General features: G+C 43.1%; 1 protein-coding gene across 18 annotated transcripts in view; it reads right to left on the reverse strand.

Annotated features, from left to right (window-relative positions):
- Positions 1 to 23,815, reverse strand: part of SMARCD3 (SWI/SNF related BAF chromatin remodeling complex subunit D3) — a 93,540-nt gene that overhangs the window by 40,567 nt on the left and 29,158 nt on the right. For 2 of the 18 annotated variants that reach the window (XM_068673019.1, XM_068673021.1), the window contains 2 exons: positions 9,631 to 9,848; positions 6,483 to 6,525 (listed from right to left, as the gene is read on the reverse strand). In XM_068673019.1, the coding sequence (XP_068529120.1) occupies positions 6,483 to 6,525; positions 9,631 to 9,839 (252 nt within the window). In that variant the 5' untranslated portion in view covers positions 9,840 to 9,848. The other 16 variants (XM_068673028.1, XM_068673029.1, XM_068673013.1 and 13 more) reach the window with 15 other exon arrangements.

Here is a 23,815-nt window from a genome sequence, read left to right on the forward strand (position 1 = left end):
CAAAAAATAGTGTTCTAATTCAAAAAAACTTTTTTTCCTCTGCTTTTGCTTTGCCATTTCCTTAACTCTTATTTCTTTTCCTTACTTACCCCCCAACTCCATCATAATCATTATAATCCTAATATGCAATCATGTTGGGGCATGATGCATTTGTAAATTCATTTAGAATATTACCTTTAGTCTGGCTATCTCATTATCAAAAATACAAAACAAAACATTAGCTAAAGAAAAATAATTTGACAAGATAAAATATTTAGTTGTTTATAATCACAGAATTACAGGAATAAAACCAAAAAGGTGAATAGTATTTTGATTTAAAGTAAAGAAGAACCATGGAATCAGGACAGATATGCCTGTTATGCGCAGCTAAAACATACATGTAAGGTTTAAAGAGATTTACTCCGATTCCCCTACAACATTTTGAGCAGAACACCATGAACATTTCCCAGTTATGAAATAAAGAGTCATGGGCATCTAAATCTAGGCTAAACTTTCTCAAGCACACCAAAGAAACAACTCTGCTCTAGTCTGCCAGGCTAAAGAGAAAGATACACATTATGTCAAGACTGATCTACTGTGTCCATTCCAAGCTCATTACTGCTGTGGCTGGAGAAGTACTTGAAAGCACCATATGAATTTCTAATTTAGCCTTCTAAGTATCAACAGATTGAGCTGTGTCACTTTGCAAGAAAATTTTGTCCCACCCATTCCTTGAAGATGTCAAAATGGATAAAGGAAAAAAAAAAGATATTTTAGGCTTAAAAGTGTTGCTTAGAGGGACCTTCACAACAACATTTTAAGGAATTCAGTGAGACTAAGATAAAAAACAATTAATGGCCATGGGTACCCTGAAGAAATAGGAAGAAAAAAAAAAAAAAAAGGCAGTAAGACAGTGATTCAGCTTTCATCGTGGCCAAATGATATATGAAACCTTACATCTTTCAACATCTTTGACTTGGTATTTTTCTTTAAATGATTCAGGAAAGCATAAAAGAGAGATGTAAATGCACTAACATTTTACGTTAATAATGACCTGAAAAGACTGCAACACACTTGCAGAAGAAGCTGTTTCTGAGTTTGCTGACTGGGCTGCAGAAATGTTACAGTGCTGAACAAATACAATGAAGTGCACAATAAAGCAAGCAGTTATTTATCTATACTGGGGGATGCTAATGAGACCACAGCTTCTGATGGAAGTGACCAAAACTCGCTGTGGGTAAATTAATCAAGTCATGATCAAGGCATGATGAGCAGCAATAAGCAGACAAATAAAATGACAGATATAAAGAAGAGGAATGGTTCTGGAGCTTTTATAACTTAATGTAATGAACAGAATCCACAAGTGAAATTCAACAGCAACACTGGAAATAGAGAACAGAGCACTATGGATCTATACTATGGTGATCTGGGAGAAGACAACACAAATTATTAAATGTATTTAAACAGTCAAAATATTAGAAGCAAAATAAGTCAAAATATTAGAAACAAAGAATGTAAGACATGGGGACACAACAGCCCAGATCACCACTGTAGCCACCATTCACGATGTTCCTGTCAGCCCATTTCTCCAGCCTGTCCAGCCTCCTGTGCATGGCAGCCTGCCTTCAAGCTACCAACTGCTGCCCCCGCCCCATCATCTGCAAATACTGTGAGCAAGCATATCAACTGCCTCCTCCAGGTCATTGATAAAGATGCTAAACAGAACAGCTGCCAGGATATATCACTGCAGTACTCAGCTTGTCACTGCCTTCCTTGTAGTGTGACCCATTAGCCACTACCCCCTAAGTCCAATCATCCAACCATATTTTTACCTGTCTGGTTGTCCACCCATCTAGATCAAAATGTAACAACTTGGATATGTGAATATTGTGGCAGACAATGTTGAAAACTTTTCAAAAGCCAAGGTAAATGATATGCATTACTATCTCTTGCTCACAGATTCAGTCATTTTAATAGAAGATGCAATCAGGTTAGTCAAGCATGATTTACCCTTGGTAAATTGATGTTCACTGCTCCCAGTTAGCACCTTCTCCTTCACATGCCCCAAAATGTGTTTCAAATAGGACTTGCTCAACAATTTTCCCAGGGACCAAGGTGAGACTGATTAGCCAGCAGTTCCCTGGGTTGTTCTTTCAGTCTTCTATGAAGATGGGTGCAAAAACTGCCCTTCTCTAGTCATCAAGGACCTATCCTGATTTCCACAACACTTCAAAGGTGATAGAGAATAACCTTGCAAGGACATTGGACAGTTCCTTTAGCACTGTGGATGCAGCCTGTTGATGGGCTTGTACAGGTTGAGTTATATAATCCCTGGCTCAATCCCTGTCTATTACTGGTCATTACTTTTGAACATGTTAACTGATCACAGAGGTATGGGAGACATTTTAAGTGCGGGCTGAGACAAAGAAGGATCTGAGTAACTCAGCCTTATCTGTGCCTGTCATCTCTATATCACCTACCCCACACAGCACCAGGCCCACGTTTTCCTTGGTCAGCTTTTTATTACTAATGTGCCAGTGAAAGCTCTTGTTGTCCTTGATGTTGCCTGCAAGTCTCAACTACAGCTGAGCTTTGACTTTTCTGATACCAATCCCTACTCGCCCAGGTAATGTTTCCAAATTCCTCCTTTAGCCTGTCCCTGCTTCCACCTCCTGTATACTGCCTTTTGATACTGGGTGCTGCACTCCAAGTTCCCTGCTTATCAATCTGGGCTCCTCATAAATCCACACATTTTCTTGCATATCTGGATGCTCTTGGGCATGAAGGAGGCTGCCCTTAAAAACCTTCCAGATTCCCTGAGCTACTTTGCTCTTCAGAGTTGCCTCCCATGGGATCACACCTACTGGTTCCCTGAAAAATGCAAGCTCTGCTTGTCTGAAATACAGGGTCAACACTTTACTTGTTCTCTTTCTCATTCCCTTCAGGATTTTGAACTTCACTATTTCACAGTTGCTAAAGCTAAGGTTGCCACTGATGATCACATTCCTCACCATCTTTTCCTTATGAATGAATAGCAGCAGATTCACAGTAACACTTCTGGTTGACACAGATAGAGAAAAAGGTGGACAACAGACATACAGTGAATAAACAACAACAGGACAGCTATTATGGTATGAGAGTTCAGCAGAGGACTCTTATATGGTGGTCAGTGAACAGCAGCAGGAGTTGACTGATTATCTTTATAAAGGTGAAGAAGAGAGGATGAAAATTGAAGGATGAGTGTATGAAAACCCATCAACACAAACAGACAAGAAGTCCTCAGAGGGAAGCACTGAGAAGTGTAGCCAATAGTACGATGCAAGCATCCCACCAAAGGAGACACAGCTTGCTGTCTGAAAGCTGTGCTCCACTCAGCAAGCTTAATGGGTGAAAGCAAAGACATGAATAGCTGTGGAGTCAGAAGAATTTTTAGTAGAGCTTCGTGCATTATAAAGTAGGCATGGAAGCTGAAGAAACAGAACAGTCAATCACAGTCACAGAGCCTGGAAAACAAGCAATGACTCAGAACTAAGAGAAAGACATACATTGACCAGCAGTAACGAGGAAGAATGCCCTGGAGAAAGAAAAGGGGCAATCTGGTGTGCGGTCATGTTTCTCTAAAGGCAGATGTAGCTCGAGGTGGAAACCAAGACACAAAATTAGAAGTATGTTAACAAAACTTAATAATGACAAATTTGATGGTATTGTCAATACAAGGCAGAGGATAGTACAAAGAGTATAAGGAAGCTGAGAACTGTATAATAGAAATGGGATGAACAATAACATTACAAAGCACAAGACCATGTTCCTTAGAGTCTATACCAACAATTCCTACTCTAATATGGGAAATTGCCAGTTACAAAGAAAAGAAGTAGAAATATTCATGAGTACTAGTCAGTCATAGAATGACTGCATGCTATATCAATGCAGGAAGGCTGTAATAAAGAAAATCTGATCGTAATGGGGTATCACTACCTCTTTCCAGTAGACACAAAAATGCATTAATTTTATGCAAGTATCGGTGATGCTGGTAATCTAGAATACTATGTATAGTTGTGGTCTCCTGAGAGGTAAAATTAAAGAAGTTCAAAAGGTGTGAAATTAGCGTGGAATAGATACAATGAAGGACTGTGATGATTAGAATCATAGGGAGGCACTCTTACTTGGAAAACTGAAACCACTTGCTTTGCTGAGCCTAACCAAAAAAAAGTGTGGGAGCTGCCAAATCTAAAATATTTCAGAGGTAAGGAAGCTAACTAGTCTTGAGACAGCAACTGTGTGACATGGCTTCTATGGCAGGTGAATCAAACTGGATGTGCCAGGAGGTCCCCTGGGGTTCGATAATCCTATCTTCCTATACACAATAGTTTGCTAGACTGAACTGTTCTTGTACAATTATATCTATGCAAAACAAAGACCTTGTCAAATAGCTAAACCGTAGAATATGTGCAACCCTTCCCAGCTAGAAACATGCTGCAATATGAAGCACAAGCTTGATCAGAGTCTGGAAGTCCAGTAGCAGGGCATCCGTGCAATTTCCTGACTAGCATAGTAACCAACACTGAGAACTCACCTCATTTTCCATCTTCTATTACACAAGCTGGTTCTCAAGAGTAAAATGTGTTTAATATCAACACCTCTTTCCATCACAGTTACCAGAAAGCAAGAGACTGCAAAAAGCTTGTGGAAACAGATGCCCATTGGCTGGAAAATACTCTAGAACTAGCTTTGGAAAGCTAGAAGTTTTACCCTGTGTTTTGCTTGCTTTCAATATCCACCAGTGCAAATCTTCCACTTGACAGGACACTAATGTACACAGCATCTTCCCATCTCACGACTGGTGGGAGTTAGGAGGTTCTGATACACAGACAGCAGCCTAATGGAGTACCTTAATTCAGACACAAAATCATATCATTGATACCTCCACTTCAACTGCACTCATAAAACTCTATTGCAGACAGGACTCTAGCAATTTGTGTTGTCTAATCATTGCATCAGTTAAAATTATTGGCTGACAGCAACAAAGATACTGAAAGGCAGGAAGACTTGGTAACAGCATGGTTCTGAAAGGTGCTAGTATCTGTGTATAGCTTTTTGACATATCAGAAGGTATGTTCTACCTATTAAAAATTATCATGGATTTGCTAAAGAGGCGTAAGTCTTCTGTTGCCAAAGAATTTTGGTTACCTCTGTTCTATCTGAGACCTTTTCATCTTATAAAGGCACCAGGACAGAAAAAAAAAAAAAAAAAAAAAAGCCTTCAAATGGACACACGTTTAAAATGATAGTCTCACCATACAGGATATATAATTGTCTCTGAAAACAATTTGTGAGACAGAATGGCAGCTACCTGTCTTGTTTAAGAAAGTACAGACTACAAGCAAAGCAGGAATGAAACTTTCAACACAAACAGCATGGAGACTGCAAGTAGTTCATAGGTCTGAATTTCATGGTAGCTTAGTTCTTTCAAGACAGCAGCATGAAAAAACGAATGGGTAACCTCCTAAAGACTGTGCTTTCAGGGGGTGGCAGGAGTTACAACACGAGAAGTGATAATTTGGTATCAGGAGTATCAAAGTGGGTTCACCTTCAGTTGGTTGTAACTAGGTACCTTTGGAATGTCACAGAAGAGAATCTGAAGGTTGTCATCAAGTTTGGGTTTACACTAGTAGCTGAAAGGTAGATTTGAAGAGGAAGTGGAGATCCACATACCTATGAAAGGAATTCTGAGCCCAGAAAGAGCACCAGAAGCCAAAGAAACTGGGACTACAGTGTGATGAGTGTGTGTGTTTAGAAGACTAAAGAACCTTGCTTTTTGGGAGCGTGTATGTTTTAGGGGAACTGTACTACAGAGAGTACAGGAACAGAAAAGTCTGGGAATAATGAAAGAGAAGGAGAGTAGAGAGAAATGCTGATGTTTGAGAAGGAAGTAGAACATTTAAACATTGAGGATCAAGCATAGATACCCACTAAAACCTAGACATACCTGCAAGGATAAGAGTTATTATCTGTCTGAACAGTACAGGCCCCTTGAACTCTGTTGTTTATGTGGATTCACTCGTACTAAGACACAACTGCAAAAATTAGAACCTGGCAGGTCTACTGGGCCAGAGAGACCCAAGAACAAGCTCGTCTCCTGCAGGAACATCTGCACTCCGAACCAATTTTTGGCCAGCCTCAAAAATTGATCAAAAACATCTTTAAGATCCAGAGGGCCCCAGCATCATCAAGTCATGTACCTCACAGACCAGCACCACTGTCCATCCAGCAAGTGGCAGTGCTGGCACAGCTAACCCAATGCAAGAGGATGACAGGCCGGGTTGTACTCCACACTCCCAGCCCCCAGCCCTAGCCCCAGCCTTGCTCTCTAGACTTTCACCCACTGCCTACTTACTTTTTAATTAGATTTTTAAACAAAAAGTGAAAGTATTTTCTAAAATCCCTCTAATTACACTAAGATGCTGAACTGATTGTGAAGGGAATAGGAAATGAAAGCGACTCACCCTCTGAGGGAGAATTTTGTCAGCCATCTTCCTCCTCTTGGCACTGTACATTTTTTAAAGAAAAAAACACGTTACCATGGTGACAGATCTAGGAGTAACGAGGCCACCTGCTAAATTATCCTGACATCTCCACATGCTGGTGCACAGCTGTGCATGCATCAGCAAAAGGGTCTCACCCATGCCCAGGACCTAGGACCCCTTCTCTCAGCAGCCTGGGGAGGTAGTTAGCTAAGAACAAATCAGAGCTGTCTGTTATGCATCTTGGAAAGAAGTGCACAAGTTCTTTGATCACAGCATCTTCTATGGTGCAGGGCGGCAATGTATGCAAGTGCATGTGCATGTCGTCTATAGATACAGAAAGAGCATGGAGACAGACACTGCACATGTGTGGAAGTGTGCACAGACATACCTATGCACACACACAAGTACGAGGTGAGTGCCTGTAAACTGAAAACATGAACTTGTTCAAACTGATCTGAGTATGTATTCATTCATGCCCAAAATTGAGCGCTGATGTTCATTTGCATATGAAAACACAAATATATGCACCCTTCCCTACGTATACACAATTGTTTTATTGAAGTGAGTGATCTACAAAGGTAAGTGAGTTTATGTCTCCATGCTTGTTCATCTTTATGGACATGTATGTGGGAAGATATCTGCGTTCCTCTAGGGCATATGCATAATGTGTCCATACCCAGACACAAGCACATTTACATATGTATGCTTTTAAAAACACTCCTTTTGTTCATATGCATACAGCCAAATTTATATAAGCCTAAGAAATGGTACTGTTAGGAAGACTGCCAAATATATCATCTTTTGAATTCCTCAGATTCTAAAAAGCATTTGTTCCCATCAAACTGTCACCTAGCTTTCTCTAGCAAGGCCAAGAGAGAATTCAGGCCTTACTCTTCACCTCTGTAATTTGCAAGGCCTTTATCTTAAAGAGGAGATGAATCACTCCATCTGTGACAGAAAAATGGGAGAAAGACAACCGCCTGCTGCCAGTCTGCCATGTCACAAGGATGCCCTTCCTTACTGTTTCCATCCTGAAAGTCTGTCATCAGCCATGTCCACATAAAGGCTGTTTCCACACACATCAGTGCAGCATACTCCCTTCCTGCATTTGCTAATAGTAAGCCTGGGCTGAAATAACAGATTCTTCTTCATCTCCACATAAGCCAACCCTGAGAAACTCTGCTTGGAGGTGCAAACTACATCCTCTCTTGGGGTAGAAAATTCATTTACACAGTTGTATCCACTTTCACAGGTGAACTATGTCTCTTTTTAAAGCACAGAAATAATGGGACTAGAATGTTACATGGTTTAAATCTCCAAGACCTTCCACAACTGACAAAAATCAAATCTGCACTGAACTCTTCAGATTCTGGAAGCAATGCCTGAGCAAACCGCATCCTCCCAAAGGAAGTGGAATATGCACCCACAGCAACCCCTATGCTTTCAGTTATAAAGAAAATAACAAACAAGGCAACCCCACAAAAAACATGGTTCTCAAAAGTTCTTCAGGAGTCTGTTACAGAAAGATTTACCTGCTTTTAGTCTTCTAAACCTGCCAAGAAAGGAAGATTACACCATCTTGGCCCTTTTGTGCCATACAACATTGGGCTCAATTAATCCAAGAATTGGGACCCAAGGTGCCAGAAAAGTTTGCCTGAAAAACTAGGAAAGTTTCAATGGGAAATGACAGGGAGGTAGAAATGAACAAGGGGAAAACACTGAAAACATTATCTGGAGGAAAGGCATGGCAGAAGAAACAGAGAAACTTTTCAGAGTACCTAACAAGCACTGGTGTAAGCTGGCCTCACCACAGTTGTGATTACTGCTGTAAATGTTAAAATTAAGAACTGGGAGGGGGAACTGCTTTCTTCTGTGGCTTTTGACATCAACTTTTAGGTAACAAACTATTCTTCTTTAATGATCCCTGGAAACTGGTGAGTGAAGTTTAATTCAATTATCCAGTTGTGGCAATTTTTCAGGTTGTATATTTAAAGGCTAGGCATTATTTTCTGCAGTTTCCTGAAGAATCTCCTGGGAAGTGCTGTGGAATGTGCATTTTGGCTAGTGCTGGGCAAGGCCTCCATGACGCACATGTATCTCTTGTGCTCACATGCTGCACCCACACACATTCCTTCTGTATTTAAACTTATTCAATCTTAATATATTAATACTCTCGGTATTGGAGTCCTTTCCAGATGCATCCCAGATACAAACATTCCCAAGTCTGGCTTGCTGACCCAAGGCATACACCCTGGACAGAGCAGGGCTCCTGAAGCACTGAGCATAGGAAGTCACATTTACCTACAAGTAGATATGATGACACCACCAGAACAATGTCTGAATCTATATATACCTATAATGACTTCGCAAAAGGCAGACAGCCCCCTATCTGCAGACTGCAAAGGCAGACTGCACCCTATCTGCTTATTGGGAACTGGCTCACACTTGGTAACTCCTGTCTGATAAGGTCTAGTAAGTTGCAAAAAGAAATTGGAGAACTGTTATTTAAGAGAGAGTGCACTCAGCACTGCACAAAGTGGACATAAATTAAAAATAAAGCTCATTTTAGAAGTCCCTCTAATTCTGGGAAATTATTTCCCATGATTATCTCTCTACTTTATATGTAGCAATGCCTAGGAAAACTGCAAGTGTTATGAACAGTCTGCTTAGTGACCATAGTACAAGAGTTCATATTACCAACCAACAATCTTTTCCACTTGTCCCTTGCTTATAAACCATTTTCTTAGCCAGTCAGAAATCAGAGAAACTATACAAAGCAGACAACAAATTATAAAATTGTTGTAGTATATTAGAAAATAATTGTTCATTAACTTTACAAGCTAAATGTAATGGCCAGATTTATAGCCCAATACACTTGCAAGGTAAAAAAAGCATTTTAACTGCAAAACAAGAAATTAGTAATGGTCAACTTGTTCAGAGACCATTCACAAAATACAGAGTAAAATTTACCTTTTTTTTTTTTTTTTTTTGCCAGTTTTAAGAAACTGACATTATATAAATCTTCTGGTCTGTCTCATTCAATCTTAATGGTCTTACCTACTGCTAAAAAGAGATCAATTTTTCTTCCTCAAATTGTTTTCCATTGCTTCCTTCCTGGAATACTCACCTCCTAGTTCGATTCTGGGTAGCTTGCTGCTGCTGTTGCACTTGCTGCTGCACCTGTTGTTGCTGGACCTGCTGTGGCGCAGTGCGTTTTCTTGTTGTTTCCATCACAGTCTGGGGCATCCCAGGTCTCACTGAGGGGCTTCCAACATATGGGGGACCTGGGGGACCCATGGGAGCCCCCTGATGGGGCATTCGAGCTCCTGATGGCATCCCAGGTCGCTAGGGAAGAAGCAAAACAGAAAGAAGAGCCAGTTTGGTCCCTGCTTCCTCAGCTGCAACATTTGTACATAACCAGACACTAGCTCCAGCAAGTTCCCAATTTTTACCATCCTTCTAAACACTATGCAGCAACACAAAGTGCAAGAGAGCTGAATAGGAATTTCATGGACACTGTAAAGAGGAACTCTGTGAGAAAGTAGACAGGAAACAGAGATGAGAAATTCTAGGCTAGGGAAAACACTCAGTGGTCAGTAGCACCCAGGCCAGATTACAGTAGATAGCTCTACCTTCAGACTAAAGCTGACACAGCATGCTATACACAGTTCAAATTGGAGCAGTCCACACACTAAACAAAGCCACAAGCAAGCTCACATCCACAGCACTTCAGATTTTGCAGTGACTAGCAGGTTGCTTTGCTCATAAGGGATGTTGTAACAAGCAAAGCTGAACTACGGAAATACTATGCTAAAACATTTTCCATTAAGAGCCCTTGCCTCCACCTACACTGGAGAGCACCATAAGCTCATGAAGTGACAAGAATTCTTTAAGAAAAGGTCATCTTTCCAATCAAGGCTCTATAATTAAAAAAAAAAAAAAAAAGAGAGAGAGAGAGAGAGAGAGAGAGAGAGAGCAACAGTTTGCCAGCAGCTCCTTTAGGCATTTGAAAGTCCTGACATTTATGTTGACGTCAGCATGCTCTGGAGCAGACACTTTAGGTGAGACCACAAGCTTAATGATGTACTAGACATATAGCAAAGTCAATGGTAAATCCTAATTTATATTCCTCAAGGTAAAAGACCATTAAAATAATTGCCACTCATAAAACTTAATTTAAAACAGAGAGAACTCAGTTTCATTCTAAGAATTACCAAAACATTTATTATAAATATTTACATATTTGTGAAAATACAGACATGCACACACACTATATGCATCTAAACCAACACATGAAAAAGAATGATCATACATAAAAGTCTTTTGAAATTCTACACTCCCTCTAGAAAGTCTTTCAAGGAAAACAAAAGGCCATGGCATCCGTTACAGGCAAGTAATTGGTTAAAGTATAGAAATGGGGAAAAAGTAAATGTTTCTGACAATAAAAGGAGTTTTTCTGGGGCCCATGCTTTTCAGCATATTCAGAAGCAACCTGAAAAAAAAAAAAAAAAAAAGACAAAAAGTAAGGAAGCAAAAAAATTGCAGATGATGTTAAGTTATTCAGGCTGGCAAGGATGAAGACCAGCTTCAAAGAACTGCAGGAGGACTTAAGGAGACTGACTGCACAAGTAAAAGGAGGATGAAAATGGATTTCAATACATATTACAAGTGATTTACATGGAAGAAATCAATCCAATCAACACATACAGAACAACGTACTCTGAGCTGACTGTTGCCCAACAAAAGCAGTATTTTCACATAGACACCTCTATAAAAATCATCAGCCATTAAATAATAGAAATGACAAGGAAAGGAACGGAGAACATCCCTGCACCATTGTTCATGGTTTGCCAGCACGGTGAATACTGTGTGCAGTTCTGTTTTCTGCTGAGTGTAGATTAGACATGAAAAAGATACAAAGAATGGTATGGAAAAATTAAGATATGCAATAGTACTCACATAAGTAAAATCAAATATACTATGACTCTTCCACCTGGAAACAGATGACCGAAGGTAATCTAAGGTGGCATTTGCAAGAACTCTGCAAAATCACAAGTGGCCTGGAGAGGGCAGATGGGGATTGACTGTTCACTGCCCCTACTAGTACATAAACCTTGGCCATCAGAGAAACACGAGGAGTCAGGCTCACAGACAAACAAAACGGTGTTTTGCCACACAGTGGGTAGTGAACCCATGGAACTGCTTTTCAAAGGGATGCTGAAGACATGGGAAACAGGTTTGGCTCAGAAATTTCTGAGTTATCAACAGTCAAAGACCAAGAAAGTACATAGAAGAAGTGTTCTAGTGGTCTCTAAAGTAGAATGTGTGCACCCCAGAGGATGCACGAGATAATCCACCAAGGTGCAAGAAGTAAATATTTTTTTGTACCATTAACATTTTTTAAATGGAGTTTTCATCTTTATCCTTTTTTTAAAAAAAATCTGTTTGTTTTATAATGTATGTAGTGGTACGGGAGTTCGTGTATAGAATTTATAAATAAATACATACATATGGAGGGTGCATGCTCAAGAATTTTTAATGATAAGGGTGCACAATCAAAAATTTTTGAAGACTGATGTTCTACACACCTGCCCTTCTCTCTGTCTATTGTAGCCATCTGTTATGGTTGTTGTTAGGGATAGCACTGCAGGCCTGGAGGGACCTTTCCTCTGAGCCAGAAAAGCAGCTCTTACATTATGCTCTGACTGTTACATTTTACAAAAGCACCTATTCTGGCTGAAAGCTCGAAGCAACAGTGCTTAGCTGCCTCTCCAGATTACCCACCCAAGTTCTCTGTAGTCCCCAAAGCCCCAATTCAGTGCCCTCCCTGATCATCACAAGTCTTAAATATTCTTTGTGCTTGGATGCACGAAGAAAAAGGAAGAAAGAAAGAAGGGAAACAATCAGTAAAGAAGCAATGGCTATCACTGGTTTGGGCAGAGAGGGAACATTGAAGTAGGAGAGAGACCAGCAGCATCAGCCAAGCAGGTGGATTCAGGAAGTATTCATGTAGGAGACTGATTGTGGTTATGATCATTGAGCAGAGCAGTAGCAAGAGACAGCAAAGAGGCAAAACTGAGGCTCTGTGCAGAGCTGAAAACATTGTCTCCCATCAACACTGAGCTATGAAGGCTGCTGGTACAGAGCAACTCTCTTCTTTCCCACTCCCTGACCCAAGCAGAGTCTGCAGAAACAAATGGCCTGGAATGGGCTTCACACTTGAGACTGTATTTAAGATCTTTCTGTTGTCTGTCAATCTACAAATCGTGGCCTTCTTCCAGCAAAGAACAGACTATTAGGCCGGCTGTTGCCTGTCAATCATCCTGGGACATTTGACAGTCATTCAGAAGAGTCAAGATCCTGGACACAGTCATCTCATGTTCATCCCCTCTGGAGGCTGTCTGGCCACAAGGACCAGCCTGCAAACCCACTCCTCTGATTCTCATAAAGAACACCTTAAAGCCTGGAGAACAAGATCAGCAAGCCAGATCTAGTCTTGATCTAAATTTGAGATCTTTGAACTTTCTTCAGTTCCCTTTGTTAAGCAGTAAAACAGAGAAAGGTAGAGAAAGCATGAAACAGAAAAATGAGACAGCTCTAGCAAGAGCAGCAACACTGTGGACAGCATATGCAATCTCACTCATTTATGTGCCTCACTCTTCCCCTTAACTTCTCATACTCCTATCTCCAGTATCATATGCAGATAAAATCTTACTATGCAGCTGCCATCTCACTGACATAAGCCCACCAGACTCCCAACAGATACAGAAATGCTTTCCCTTGCTAAACTTTTGTAAAAGGAGAACACACAAGCAATTATCTTACCTAACAGTTTATTTTGCTCTCAAACACGTGAGAAATAACACAGTGGCAGAAAAAAAAAAACCACAAATTTTCACATTCATGACAAAAAAAAAAAAAGAGAAAAAGAAATTGCCACAACACTAAAGAGTATTACAGTACAATTACATCTTTTGAAAGAGATCTGTGAAGTGCCACTGGCTACAGCTTAGGATCTCTCTCTCCCCTCTTCCTCATGTTATCAGAGGAATGGAAGCTGTCCTGAACAAATATCATCCATGGTGAAGGCTGCAGAGCAAAACAGTACTAACACATTCTTTTTCCTAGGAGATCATCTATCTCAGATGCTCCTACTCAACCTCCATCCACACACACAGACCTACCCCCTTTTTTCCTCTATTGATTCCATACACGTGTTACTCTGCACTACTTCAAACATCACTGGGAAGAGGGCAAAAGCACTGTGGGGCATAACAAAGGAGGAAGACCACAGTATGTCCCCAGCTGAAGGAACCACGCTTACAGCTCTCAGCAGATGAAGCAATGAGTTGAGTTCGTCTGCTCGCAAAGCAGCTAGACAAGGCCAAACAGTACAGCACACAGAGAAAGGTACACAACCAGTATTTAACACATGCATGCTGGTTCCTAAGAATTCTGTTGATTGCCTGCATTCCTCACTGCTTCTGCATCTGTAAACAGTCCATCATTGGCCTAGCACACATCTTTCCAAAACTGAGCACACTGACAGTGCAAAAAGAACACCACCTCCCCAACAACTGATGCTAAATCTCTTTCACTACCTTCTACTGCACAGCTTCTTAAGCCACACATTTGGCTTTTCTACTTTCTTCCCCTCATAAACATCCTGTTACATTAGAGAATTGCCTTTTCCATCCTTTTCTTCGTCATTCTTCAAGTAAACTTGTAATTTCTGATGGAAGAACTGAAACAGCAGTGGAGAGGTGTTCTTCTATATATTTCCACTGAAGATGTTTTTCTCAAGAGACATCACAGCAGCCAAAATGCTGAAGCAGATAAAAAGAGGGTTCCTGCCTGAACATACCAGGTAGAGGACAATAACCTGGAGAACTGATAGGTACAAAGAAAACAAAGTATTAGGAAAAGCAAAGATACCTACAGGAGGCTTAGAAATGGACTGAACAGAGAGCTTGGAGTTGTTGCACTGCCATATATCACTGAGCTGTACCTACACACTGCCTGTTCTAAAAGGCACAGCTCTATCCATCTTGGTAGCATGGAGGATGATTCTGGTGGCAAGCAGTGAACAGCTATGGGCTTCTTGTTAATAAAGAAATTGATACATTTTCAGAAGAACAACAAAAATTGCCAACTATCCAAACAGTATATTTTGGGAACTAAAATACGAGCTACCTTGTGTAGACAAGGTTTACAACATAGCATTACAATATCTGCTAATTTCTATAAGGTATGAACATAAGCAAGAGATGTGTCAGATGCTGGCTTAAAGAACAGGTCACAAGAAGTATATGGAACCATTAAGAAATTTAGCCAAGCTAATATTGCCTGGTGGCAACAGGATCCTGACTGCACAAATGGTTCCCCAACAGTGAAACAGATTCTTTTAAGTGTAAGAAACGAACTTGTAGACATCTTCTCTCCTCTCCTCTAATAACTGCAGGTATGACCTCATATGGCTTCCTGTTTTTTAAATGTCTCTAAGTCTTTTAAAGACTCAGTAAGCAGAAATATCAGTATTTCCATTCTTACTGCTCATCTACTATATTCACCTTCCTCCATTTCCCCAAAGCACTCATATCCTAGAATCAGGGTCCAAGTGTTCCACAGCTGTGACTTCCAAGTTCCACCCATTTTGAAAAATGTTCATAACAATCCAAAAATCTTTAACTTGGTAAACACTACATTTACAAAGCTGTGAATTGTAACTTGAGACACAAGGTCAGTGACCACCTTTCTATTTCATGCATGTCCATCCAGAACTCTGAACAAGTAGATACCAAACCCCAAACAAAGCACTCGAATGTACACAGTTAAAACAAAAACAAAACAACTATAACAAAAAAATAAAACAAAACCAGCCTTTGGAACTGAAACAGACAAAGCTGATATACTAGCTTTAAGTTCCATCAGCTTGCTGGTTTTAGTAGATCTGATCACACCCACTATAGTGATCTAATGTGATATGGAGTGGATTTTGTGGGAACAACTAGGAGAATATGCCTCTTCACTCTGTAAATGAGTTTGGGAGGGTCTTGGGAAGGGAGAGAGAACCGAGCTCTGCAACATCATGGCTAGAACCAAGAAAAGACTAATCAAGTCATCATAGAATCAGAGAATGGTTTGATCTGAAAGGACTGAATGCTGTACAATGTTTTTACTCCACCAGACTTCTTTAAGTACCACCTCCCAATCATGTTTTTTCACTGTGGTAACATCACTTGAATTCCTCAGGCTGCCCTGCACACACCCCAAGCATCTCCTTGCTGAACAAAACAGAAAATACGTATGCAGTAAACCAGTGACTTCGTTCCAGAAACTGTTCTCTGAAAATGTCCTAGCACGGACAGACGTACAGACCACTCTGTATTAGGAAAGTGGAACAAAACTGCCCAATGACGACGGTTCATGAGGCTTTCTTCTACCCTTTCTAGTGTTCATGCTCTGACAAGATAGTATTTATATCCACGATAATATAAAAATTAGTAAGATATTTCTCATTAATGAAGTTCAATTTTTTCAAACCTAGTAATCTCTTCACCTTACTACTTCTGGTAGTGATCTCTGCAGACTGATGACCAGCTGAAAGAAAATAGACCACTCTTCAATTTGGGAAAAGTATCTCTAGTTCTTCCTGTTATAATAAAACAAATACCATAACATACTGAAATATGAGTCCTTGAGGTCATCCAGTCCTTCCTAGTCTGAATAAAGTGTCACCAGTATCTCCATCATCTTAGACAGATGTTTACTCCTTTAACCAGTTCCTAAGAGCCTCCAGTGACAGAGATTTCACAACTTTCCTAATCAATCTCTATCCTTAGATATTATGACCAAAAAAAAAAAAAAATCATTTCCTACAAGGCCTAACCACCCCAAATTTCCCATTCTCTTACTGATGAAGTCTTCACAGGCCTCCCACTATCACTGCTCTCTGAGTTACCCCTCCTTTTGCTTATTTGTCACACAAACGAGCATGGCTCCACACAACTAAAATGAAAAAAAGTAAATCTTGTAAGTATGCGCCAACAGATTGGCAATATCTTCTGTATTATTCTCTGCCCCATTTCTTAATGAAGCAAACATTTTACTTGCTTTTTTAGTACCAGTGGCTGCTGCTACATACTAGGTAGCCCACAATAACATCCGAGACTTCCTCCTGCATGGTTATAGTTCATTTATGTATGAGAAGATGCAAAATTTGTTTATGAAATTCACTGCTCATCCCCTTTTCCATAACACTGGTCAATCTATTAAACACCCCATACACATCTTTGGAAAATCAGACCCGTCCTTTAATCTATTTTTTAATGCATAACTGGTATTAAACTGTAAAGATTAGCAGAACCTATGTAAAAGCACATATTAGCAGAAACTAAATACGTGTAAGGACTTATTTTAAGAGCTTCCAAAGCACAGCACAGGGGGCAAAGAATAAGAATAACTAAGGGAAGAAAGTGATTTGAATTGACAACAAGTATATTGTAAATACAGATACGACTTGATAGTTTAAAAAAGGGACATAGACCTTTATAGGTGTATCTTGTGCATGAAAGGAAAGAAGATTGGTTTTGGAAGGAAGATAAAGTGGTAATAGAAAAAAGAAAGCAAATTAAAAAGGTCAGAACAACTGGGCAAGAAAACGAACTTCTCAGCAGCTTCTTGTGGGAAGATGACACCGGCAAGGTCAACAGTACACGGTACCAAAGAGAAGATTGCTGCAATTGAGTCACAAAAGGACAGACATCTGGACAAGAGCTTTGACAAGATCTGCACTATGGATCTTCTCAAGGCTATATGTGAAGATACTTATTTGAGAAAGAAAGGAAAAAAAAAAAAAAAAGGAGACAAGGAAAACATCCAGTGAAGGGATCCAGCCAACAGGGCGGCCTATGATAGGATCTGGAGGATAGAAGAAATTGAGAAGAGGAATGGCCTGCAGAGATTAATATCTTGGTTTTGGTCAACAGAATTTAAAGTAAAAGCTGGACACCCAGAGGGAAATGTCAAAGAAAGCCTGAAACGTACTACTGGACAGTAGAAAACACATCAAGAATAAGATAAATCAGCATAAATGTAGTCATTAAAGCTGTATATATCCATAAAAGTGCTAGAAATAGAGCAGAGAGGGGAAAAAATTACAAACTGAGGGATGAAACCTTTGAAAGAAATTCCTTTCTCTCTTCCCACAGAAACAATGTGCAGGACCCTGATGCCACAGACCAGGAGTTAGAAAATTGTTAAAATAAATAACTGAAAGAAATCTACCCTTTCTAGAAGAACTGCTAAGCAGAGATGTAACAAACTATCAAGAATTTAAGCAGGATAGAGTATCGCACTTAAGATTTTTAACCATGAAGAGATCTTACATTACAGAGGCATCCTATCTGAATGACACAAACAGGGAAGAAGACATCTTCTAAGCTAGCAATACGGAAAAGAACAAAGGCAAGATGAAATGCACAAGAGCAAAGGGCAAAGTGACCTCAGCAAAAGAACATATGTTTCCAGAAAGATCAAATGAATCCAAAATCTAACTGTCCTTAGTTAAATACCACGAAATTCTCCTTTCCATTTAAGTGTTCACATAACAGAATTTTTCTCACTACTTTCTACCCCTATTTACATACCCCCATTTTTGCAAAATAATAATAATGCCTTTAATAACCAAATAAATAATTTTATTGAAGATAAAATATAAAATAAATAATTTGAGAGGGAGTTTTTCCCTGAAATGGGGGCATAATCTGATTCCAAGGAATTCTGTACAAATTTGCTATTCATTTTGAATTTTCAATTAATTCATTCAGATGCAGACATACTGTATGTGGTAACCAGACTCTGCAATGTGTGAACTCAGGGTAATGGCTGTGATGGCTCATTCCCTTTGGTAGGATACTGGACTTGAAGAGATAAAATGAAGTTATAACTTTTTTTTTTTTATTTATCTTTTGTAAGTAATGGAAGACTGACTACCTCAATCTGTTTTGATCAAACTGATTCTGAGATCGGGAAGAAACTAGAGGTGACGAACAAACACAGAAGCAAAAGCAGAACTACAGGAGAAGAGGGTCCTAGAAGAGGTGTTCCAGCAAGAGAACAACAGACAGGAATCCCTAGCCTCACTAAGGTCATGAAAAGATGATGAACAAAAGCAGGTATGCAGGGTAATACACATATACAAGTAAGATGCCACTAGTAGCTAAACACCCAGTGCTGACAAGTCTGACTCTTCTAGCATCCAGATAAATAATGGAAATAAGTTCTACTATATTTATTCTGGTGCAAATTAAAAATTCCCATGCTTAAGAGGCTAACATGCTTCTTTCACACCTACATGGGAAAGAAGCAAATTCACCCAACTAACTCAGCAACTCTTCCTGTTACTGAAGGAAGACCACTGGTGCACAAATACCAGCAGAAACCCTGGAAAAGGAAAAATACACACACCCCTTCCACCTTGCCTATGGTTCTGCCCAACTATGGTCATCTTAATAAACTCACATGTCCACAATGAAACCACCATTACAGACCTGCACACCTGCTATTCAATCATTCCTGCCCATCTGCCCATCTAGCAATGCAGACTAGACTGCTCCTGTACACTGGTACCACATCACCTGCTCGCTGTTCTCACATAACCAGAATGCCACCGAGAAGTCCTCAGCCTCGCAAGCCTCACCGTACTCAGGATCTGAAGGACACAAGCTGGATTCAACACATCTGGGATAAGCCTGAATTATGGAGATAACTTAGAGGCCTGCAGTGAGCTCCCCCAGATTTCTATGACCTTTGCACAGGACTGTCCAGCTGATGTCTTCAAAAAGGTCTCACAGAAGGTGCTAGAATCCTCAAGAGAAAACAGACCATCTCTGTCCAAACAATATCTGCACCCCTTGGGTCTTATTTTTGTTAAATGTATATCAATACAAGAAATCCAAATGCTGTAAATGGTGACCATTTACATCTCAACCATTAGAGAGACATTTAAAGAACATCATTTCCAATGGCAGAAAAACAGGATTAGCATTTCCCCTTAAATGGAGATCGAAGCCGTAATTCTTTAAACAAAAGCAGGACATCTTTTTAAAGACATTAAGTATTCATTTAATAAGCATGGCACCCTGAAATTCTCTCATGGGTGAGTGCCCATAGACTGTTACAGATCTGCGAGCTAATCTCTTCAAGCCCCTGAAAGTCACCTGTTAAGTAGCCAGAGGATACATTAGAGCCCAGACTGAAGACAAGAACCAGAGCGCAGTACCACAAGACTTCATCAGGCTTGCATCAGAATTGTTTTTCAAAACACAAGTTTGATTACAGAACAAAGTGTCCTACAAGCCCATTTGGGTCAGATCCAGTGCAGATTCTGCACCATGGTCAGGCTCAATAGCATGCCATTCACCAGTCATGGAGAATCAAAGCAAAAATCACAGCACACAACCCCCCAGACACAAGCCGATATTATCAATGAATCGGTGCATATTCTGGGGGTTTCACAGACCCCGGTGCTCTGCTGGCAAGGCAGTTACCACCGCCCCAAGAGCACACTGCAGGAGCCGATCCAGCCCAGCACAGAGCCTCCAGTTTCCACTCATCCCTCTATTCAGAGCCAGCCAGCTCACTAACTTTCCCGACTCACCACCCCATGGACCAGAAACTCAAAAAGTTTGCTTTTCGTAGCTTTGCGAGCCCCTCCTGTAACTTCGTCTGTAGCCATCAGGGTCTGCTCAGCCTCTCTCACTCTCTCTCTTCCTCTTTCTTTCCCTTTTCTGCCTTTTTCTCCAACTCTCCCCTCTGAGTCCTGCTGGGCTCTCACACTTCTAATAGCGCGGAGTGGGGAGGGGGCCCCTTCAGGGCCTTGCTGACGGCCCACTCGCGCTAAGCCTCAGCTGCTGCATTCCTCCACTGATAAGCCAGAAATAGTTTGTGCTGCCGGGTTCTGTGTGTTTACTCTGCAGGGACAGAAAATCCAGCTTTTTAAACCTCTCTGTCCAAACACCAGAGATAAGCAGGAGGCAAATTGAAAACACGCCTCAGCTTTTTCGCAGTGGTTCTGCAGCCTCTCCTCCTCAGCGCGAGGGGATGGTAAATTCTGGGGCAAGGGGGAGGGGGCAGCCTCACAGCGACATAAACTCGGTACCTCGCGGAGGGAGTTTTCCCATTAGAAAATGCAGCAGGCAAGCAGTGAGAAACAATGGCTTTCCCTTGCTCCCACTGCTCCTCCCGCGCTGCATTTCCAGGCCTTTTCCCCAGGGACCTGGCAGGCAGCACACAGAAACATTCGCTGGCAGCGTTTCCAGCATGCGAGGCTGAGAACTATCCCCTTCGGACAAGGCAGAAACAGCAGGAGGCAGAGAGCTGGGAACAGAGAAGGACAGCGTGTGAGAGCAAGGGGAAAGAAAGAGTGTGAGAAGAGCGGGAGGCAGGGGGCGGGGGGGCAGCATGGCGACGGCACAGCGCCTGCCTCGCTTCCTCGCTCCCAGCCTCACTGGCGGGGTGGCCGCCCTCGGGATGCTTTGATACAGCTGTGACGGATCCATTAGAGACCCCCAGGTGACTGACAGATGCAGACAAATTATTAACACCACAGCTGCCATCAGACATCAGCAGCTCGCTGCTTATCACACAAAGCCCTGCACAGCAACGCATGTCATCCTGGAACACTGCTGGGAATGTGGAGCCCACCTGCCACCCACAGGAAGGGGCTGCCTCCATGACCGCTTGCTGCTCCAGCGGCCCTGGATGTGAGCTAGCATGGCACTGGGTGCCGGCAGCACAGCGGCCATTCCGCAAGCAGCAGCGCTGCCTCCTTCAACATGGCAGAGCAGGCAGCAGTGGCCTGGGGCACGATCTGCTTACCGACAGCTCCATGTGTGTCTGCAGCTTGCAAGGGGCTGATGTTTCCCAGTCTGCCTGACACAGCAATAGAGGAGGTGTTGCCAGGTTACGAGAGGGGTTTATTCTATTCCTCTGCTTGAAATTCTTGTCTAGGGGCTGTGAATTTTCTGGCAAGACTGCAAACAGAGGAGAATCAGATCTGAAACAAATAAATAAATTGCTGCCTTCCACCAGTAATAAAAACAAGCTCAGGAAAGGCACCATATTAGCTAGCAGCGAAGAGCAGATCATGAAGATCATACGGCCTTTTGAACACGGGGATGAAGACAACAATCTCCACTGATTCTCAGGGTGACCCCAACCCAGGCACTGCTGCGCTGCGATACCCACAGGAATTACAGAAATTTCGGGAGAGTGGGTGTTACATCTCCCCTCCCCCTCTCAGTCCTTCAGAAGCAGTATGCCTCGCAAAGCAGCACAACCTTATTCAGGACATGAACTAAATGGTTCCTGAGGTTCTGGTTGACTGGAACTGATGGTACTTGTGATCTGGAACCAAACTGTTACGTGTCAGCACGCTTGGCAAGGTGGCACTGGGACTGTGTACTCAAGTTTTTTTTTTTAGATCACGAGAACTCACAGTTAACACTGGCTCCCATCTTGTGAGCCCTTTCTCAACCTCCCTGCAAGACGACAGGCTTTTTCGTTAAAGTCCACACCAACCGTCGGCTGCCGCCCTTGGTGGGGAAGCGGCAGCTTTCCCTGCGGTGGGGCTACCGACCCGAGCCCGTGCAGAGCCTGCTGCTCCCGTCGCTGACGAGGAAGCCCGTTACCACGTTACTTCACGAAATGGCCCCGCGCAGCTCGAGGCACGCTCAAGTAGCGGTTTGCTCCAGAAGGCTTCAGGCAAACACCCGCCAGCGGCCCCGAGCGCCTGCGAGCCGCAGCGCCGCCCGGCCGCGCCTCACCCCGCGGCTCGGGCCCCGCGCACCACGAGGCCCTGCCCGCCCCCCGCGGGGCTCCGCGCCGCAGGACGAGGCCGCCGCCGCCCCCCCGCCCCCGGCCGCGGCTGTGGCGGGGCGCGGCTGCCGGCTGCGGCGCGGCGCGCAGTCCCCCCTCGCGTCCCCCCGCGCTCCTCCGCCAGCACCATCGGCACCGAATGGCAACGGCGCGCCCGGCACGGGCAGGGCGTGCGCCAGCCGCGGTCCCGAGCGCGCCGCGGTCGGGCGCCGAGCCGAGCCGGGCCGGGCCGGGCCGGGCCGTGCCGCCCGGGGCCACGCCGGACCCAAGCGGGCCCCGGCCGGGCCGCCCGCAGGCCCCGAGCGCGGCGGCGCGCATGCCCGGCGCGGCTGCCGTGAAGGTCAGCCGTGGCCTAGCGGGGGACGCGCGGGCGGAGGCGGCCGGGCAGGCGGGAGGGAGCGGCCTTAACCCCTGCCGCGCCGAGCCGGCGCCCCGGGGGCTGCGACCGGCAGCGAGAGGCCCGCACGCCCCGGGGCGGCCGCGGTGCGGAGCGAGGTGCGGGGCCGGGGGGCGCTGCGCGGGCCGGGGGCGGCTCCGCCGGTCCGCTGGGGACGGAGCCCGGGGCCGTGGGCAGCGCCGGGCCGGAGCCGCCCCCGAGAAGGCGCCGCCGAAGCCGGGCTGCGGGCAGCGGGCAGAGCCGCGAGCCCCGGCCCCACGCCCGCTGCACGGCTCCGGCCCCGGCCCGGTCCTGCGTGGCCAGCGCTGTGGAACCAAGACGGTTGGCGTTAGGAATGCAGGCTTTAGGGCTTCTTGTTTAACGTATTATATAGAATACCTAATCAGTTACGGTAATAAGGCACAGCTGCTCCCCTCCCCAGGAGTAACCGGCGTCTTCATTGCGTTATGAAGCACGAGGATCTGTTAGGAAGCGTTAATGAATTTCGGTGGAATACAACAGCGTACGTCGTGTATTCTACCTGGACGTTCTTGTAAGGAATTACAGAACGAGATCTCCTGAATGTCAGATTCCAAGGTCAGCCATTTGACAGTTAGGGAACGGCATCCACTGCAGCCACAGAACGCATGAGTAAAAGTCCTGAAGGAAAAACCAGTTATGTAGGAGTGAGACTCAGCTCTTAGTACTATTGCAGTCCTCAAAGTACTTCAGAAAACATATATATATTTATACTGTTTTTTTTAAAGTGGAAACTAAGATACATATGGATGGAATTGCCTTGACCAACATTACCCAGCTAAGAATTAATTATTTCCTGTGTTCTTCCACACAGCGCAATGCTGTGAAGGACAATGACTGTGTAATACCTCTACACAAAAGGATGAAGCTTACAGCGCAAGAATGGCTTCTCCCAAATTTTCATAGAATTTTATTTTAAATCATTTCTTTTTCTCTTTTCCCCACATTTTATCATAAAAGCATAGAAAACTTTATCTCCTGATCTTTATCTTTTTATCTTTAGTCTTTATTGGATGCT

Source organism: Anas acuta, chromosome 2 (assembly GCF_963932015.1).
Source record: "Anas acuta chromosome 2, bAnaAcu1.1, whole genome shotgun sequence".
Classification (NCBI taxonomy): domain Eukaryota; kingdom Metazoa; phylum Chordata; class Aves; order Anseriformes; family Anatidae; genus Anas; species Anas acuta.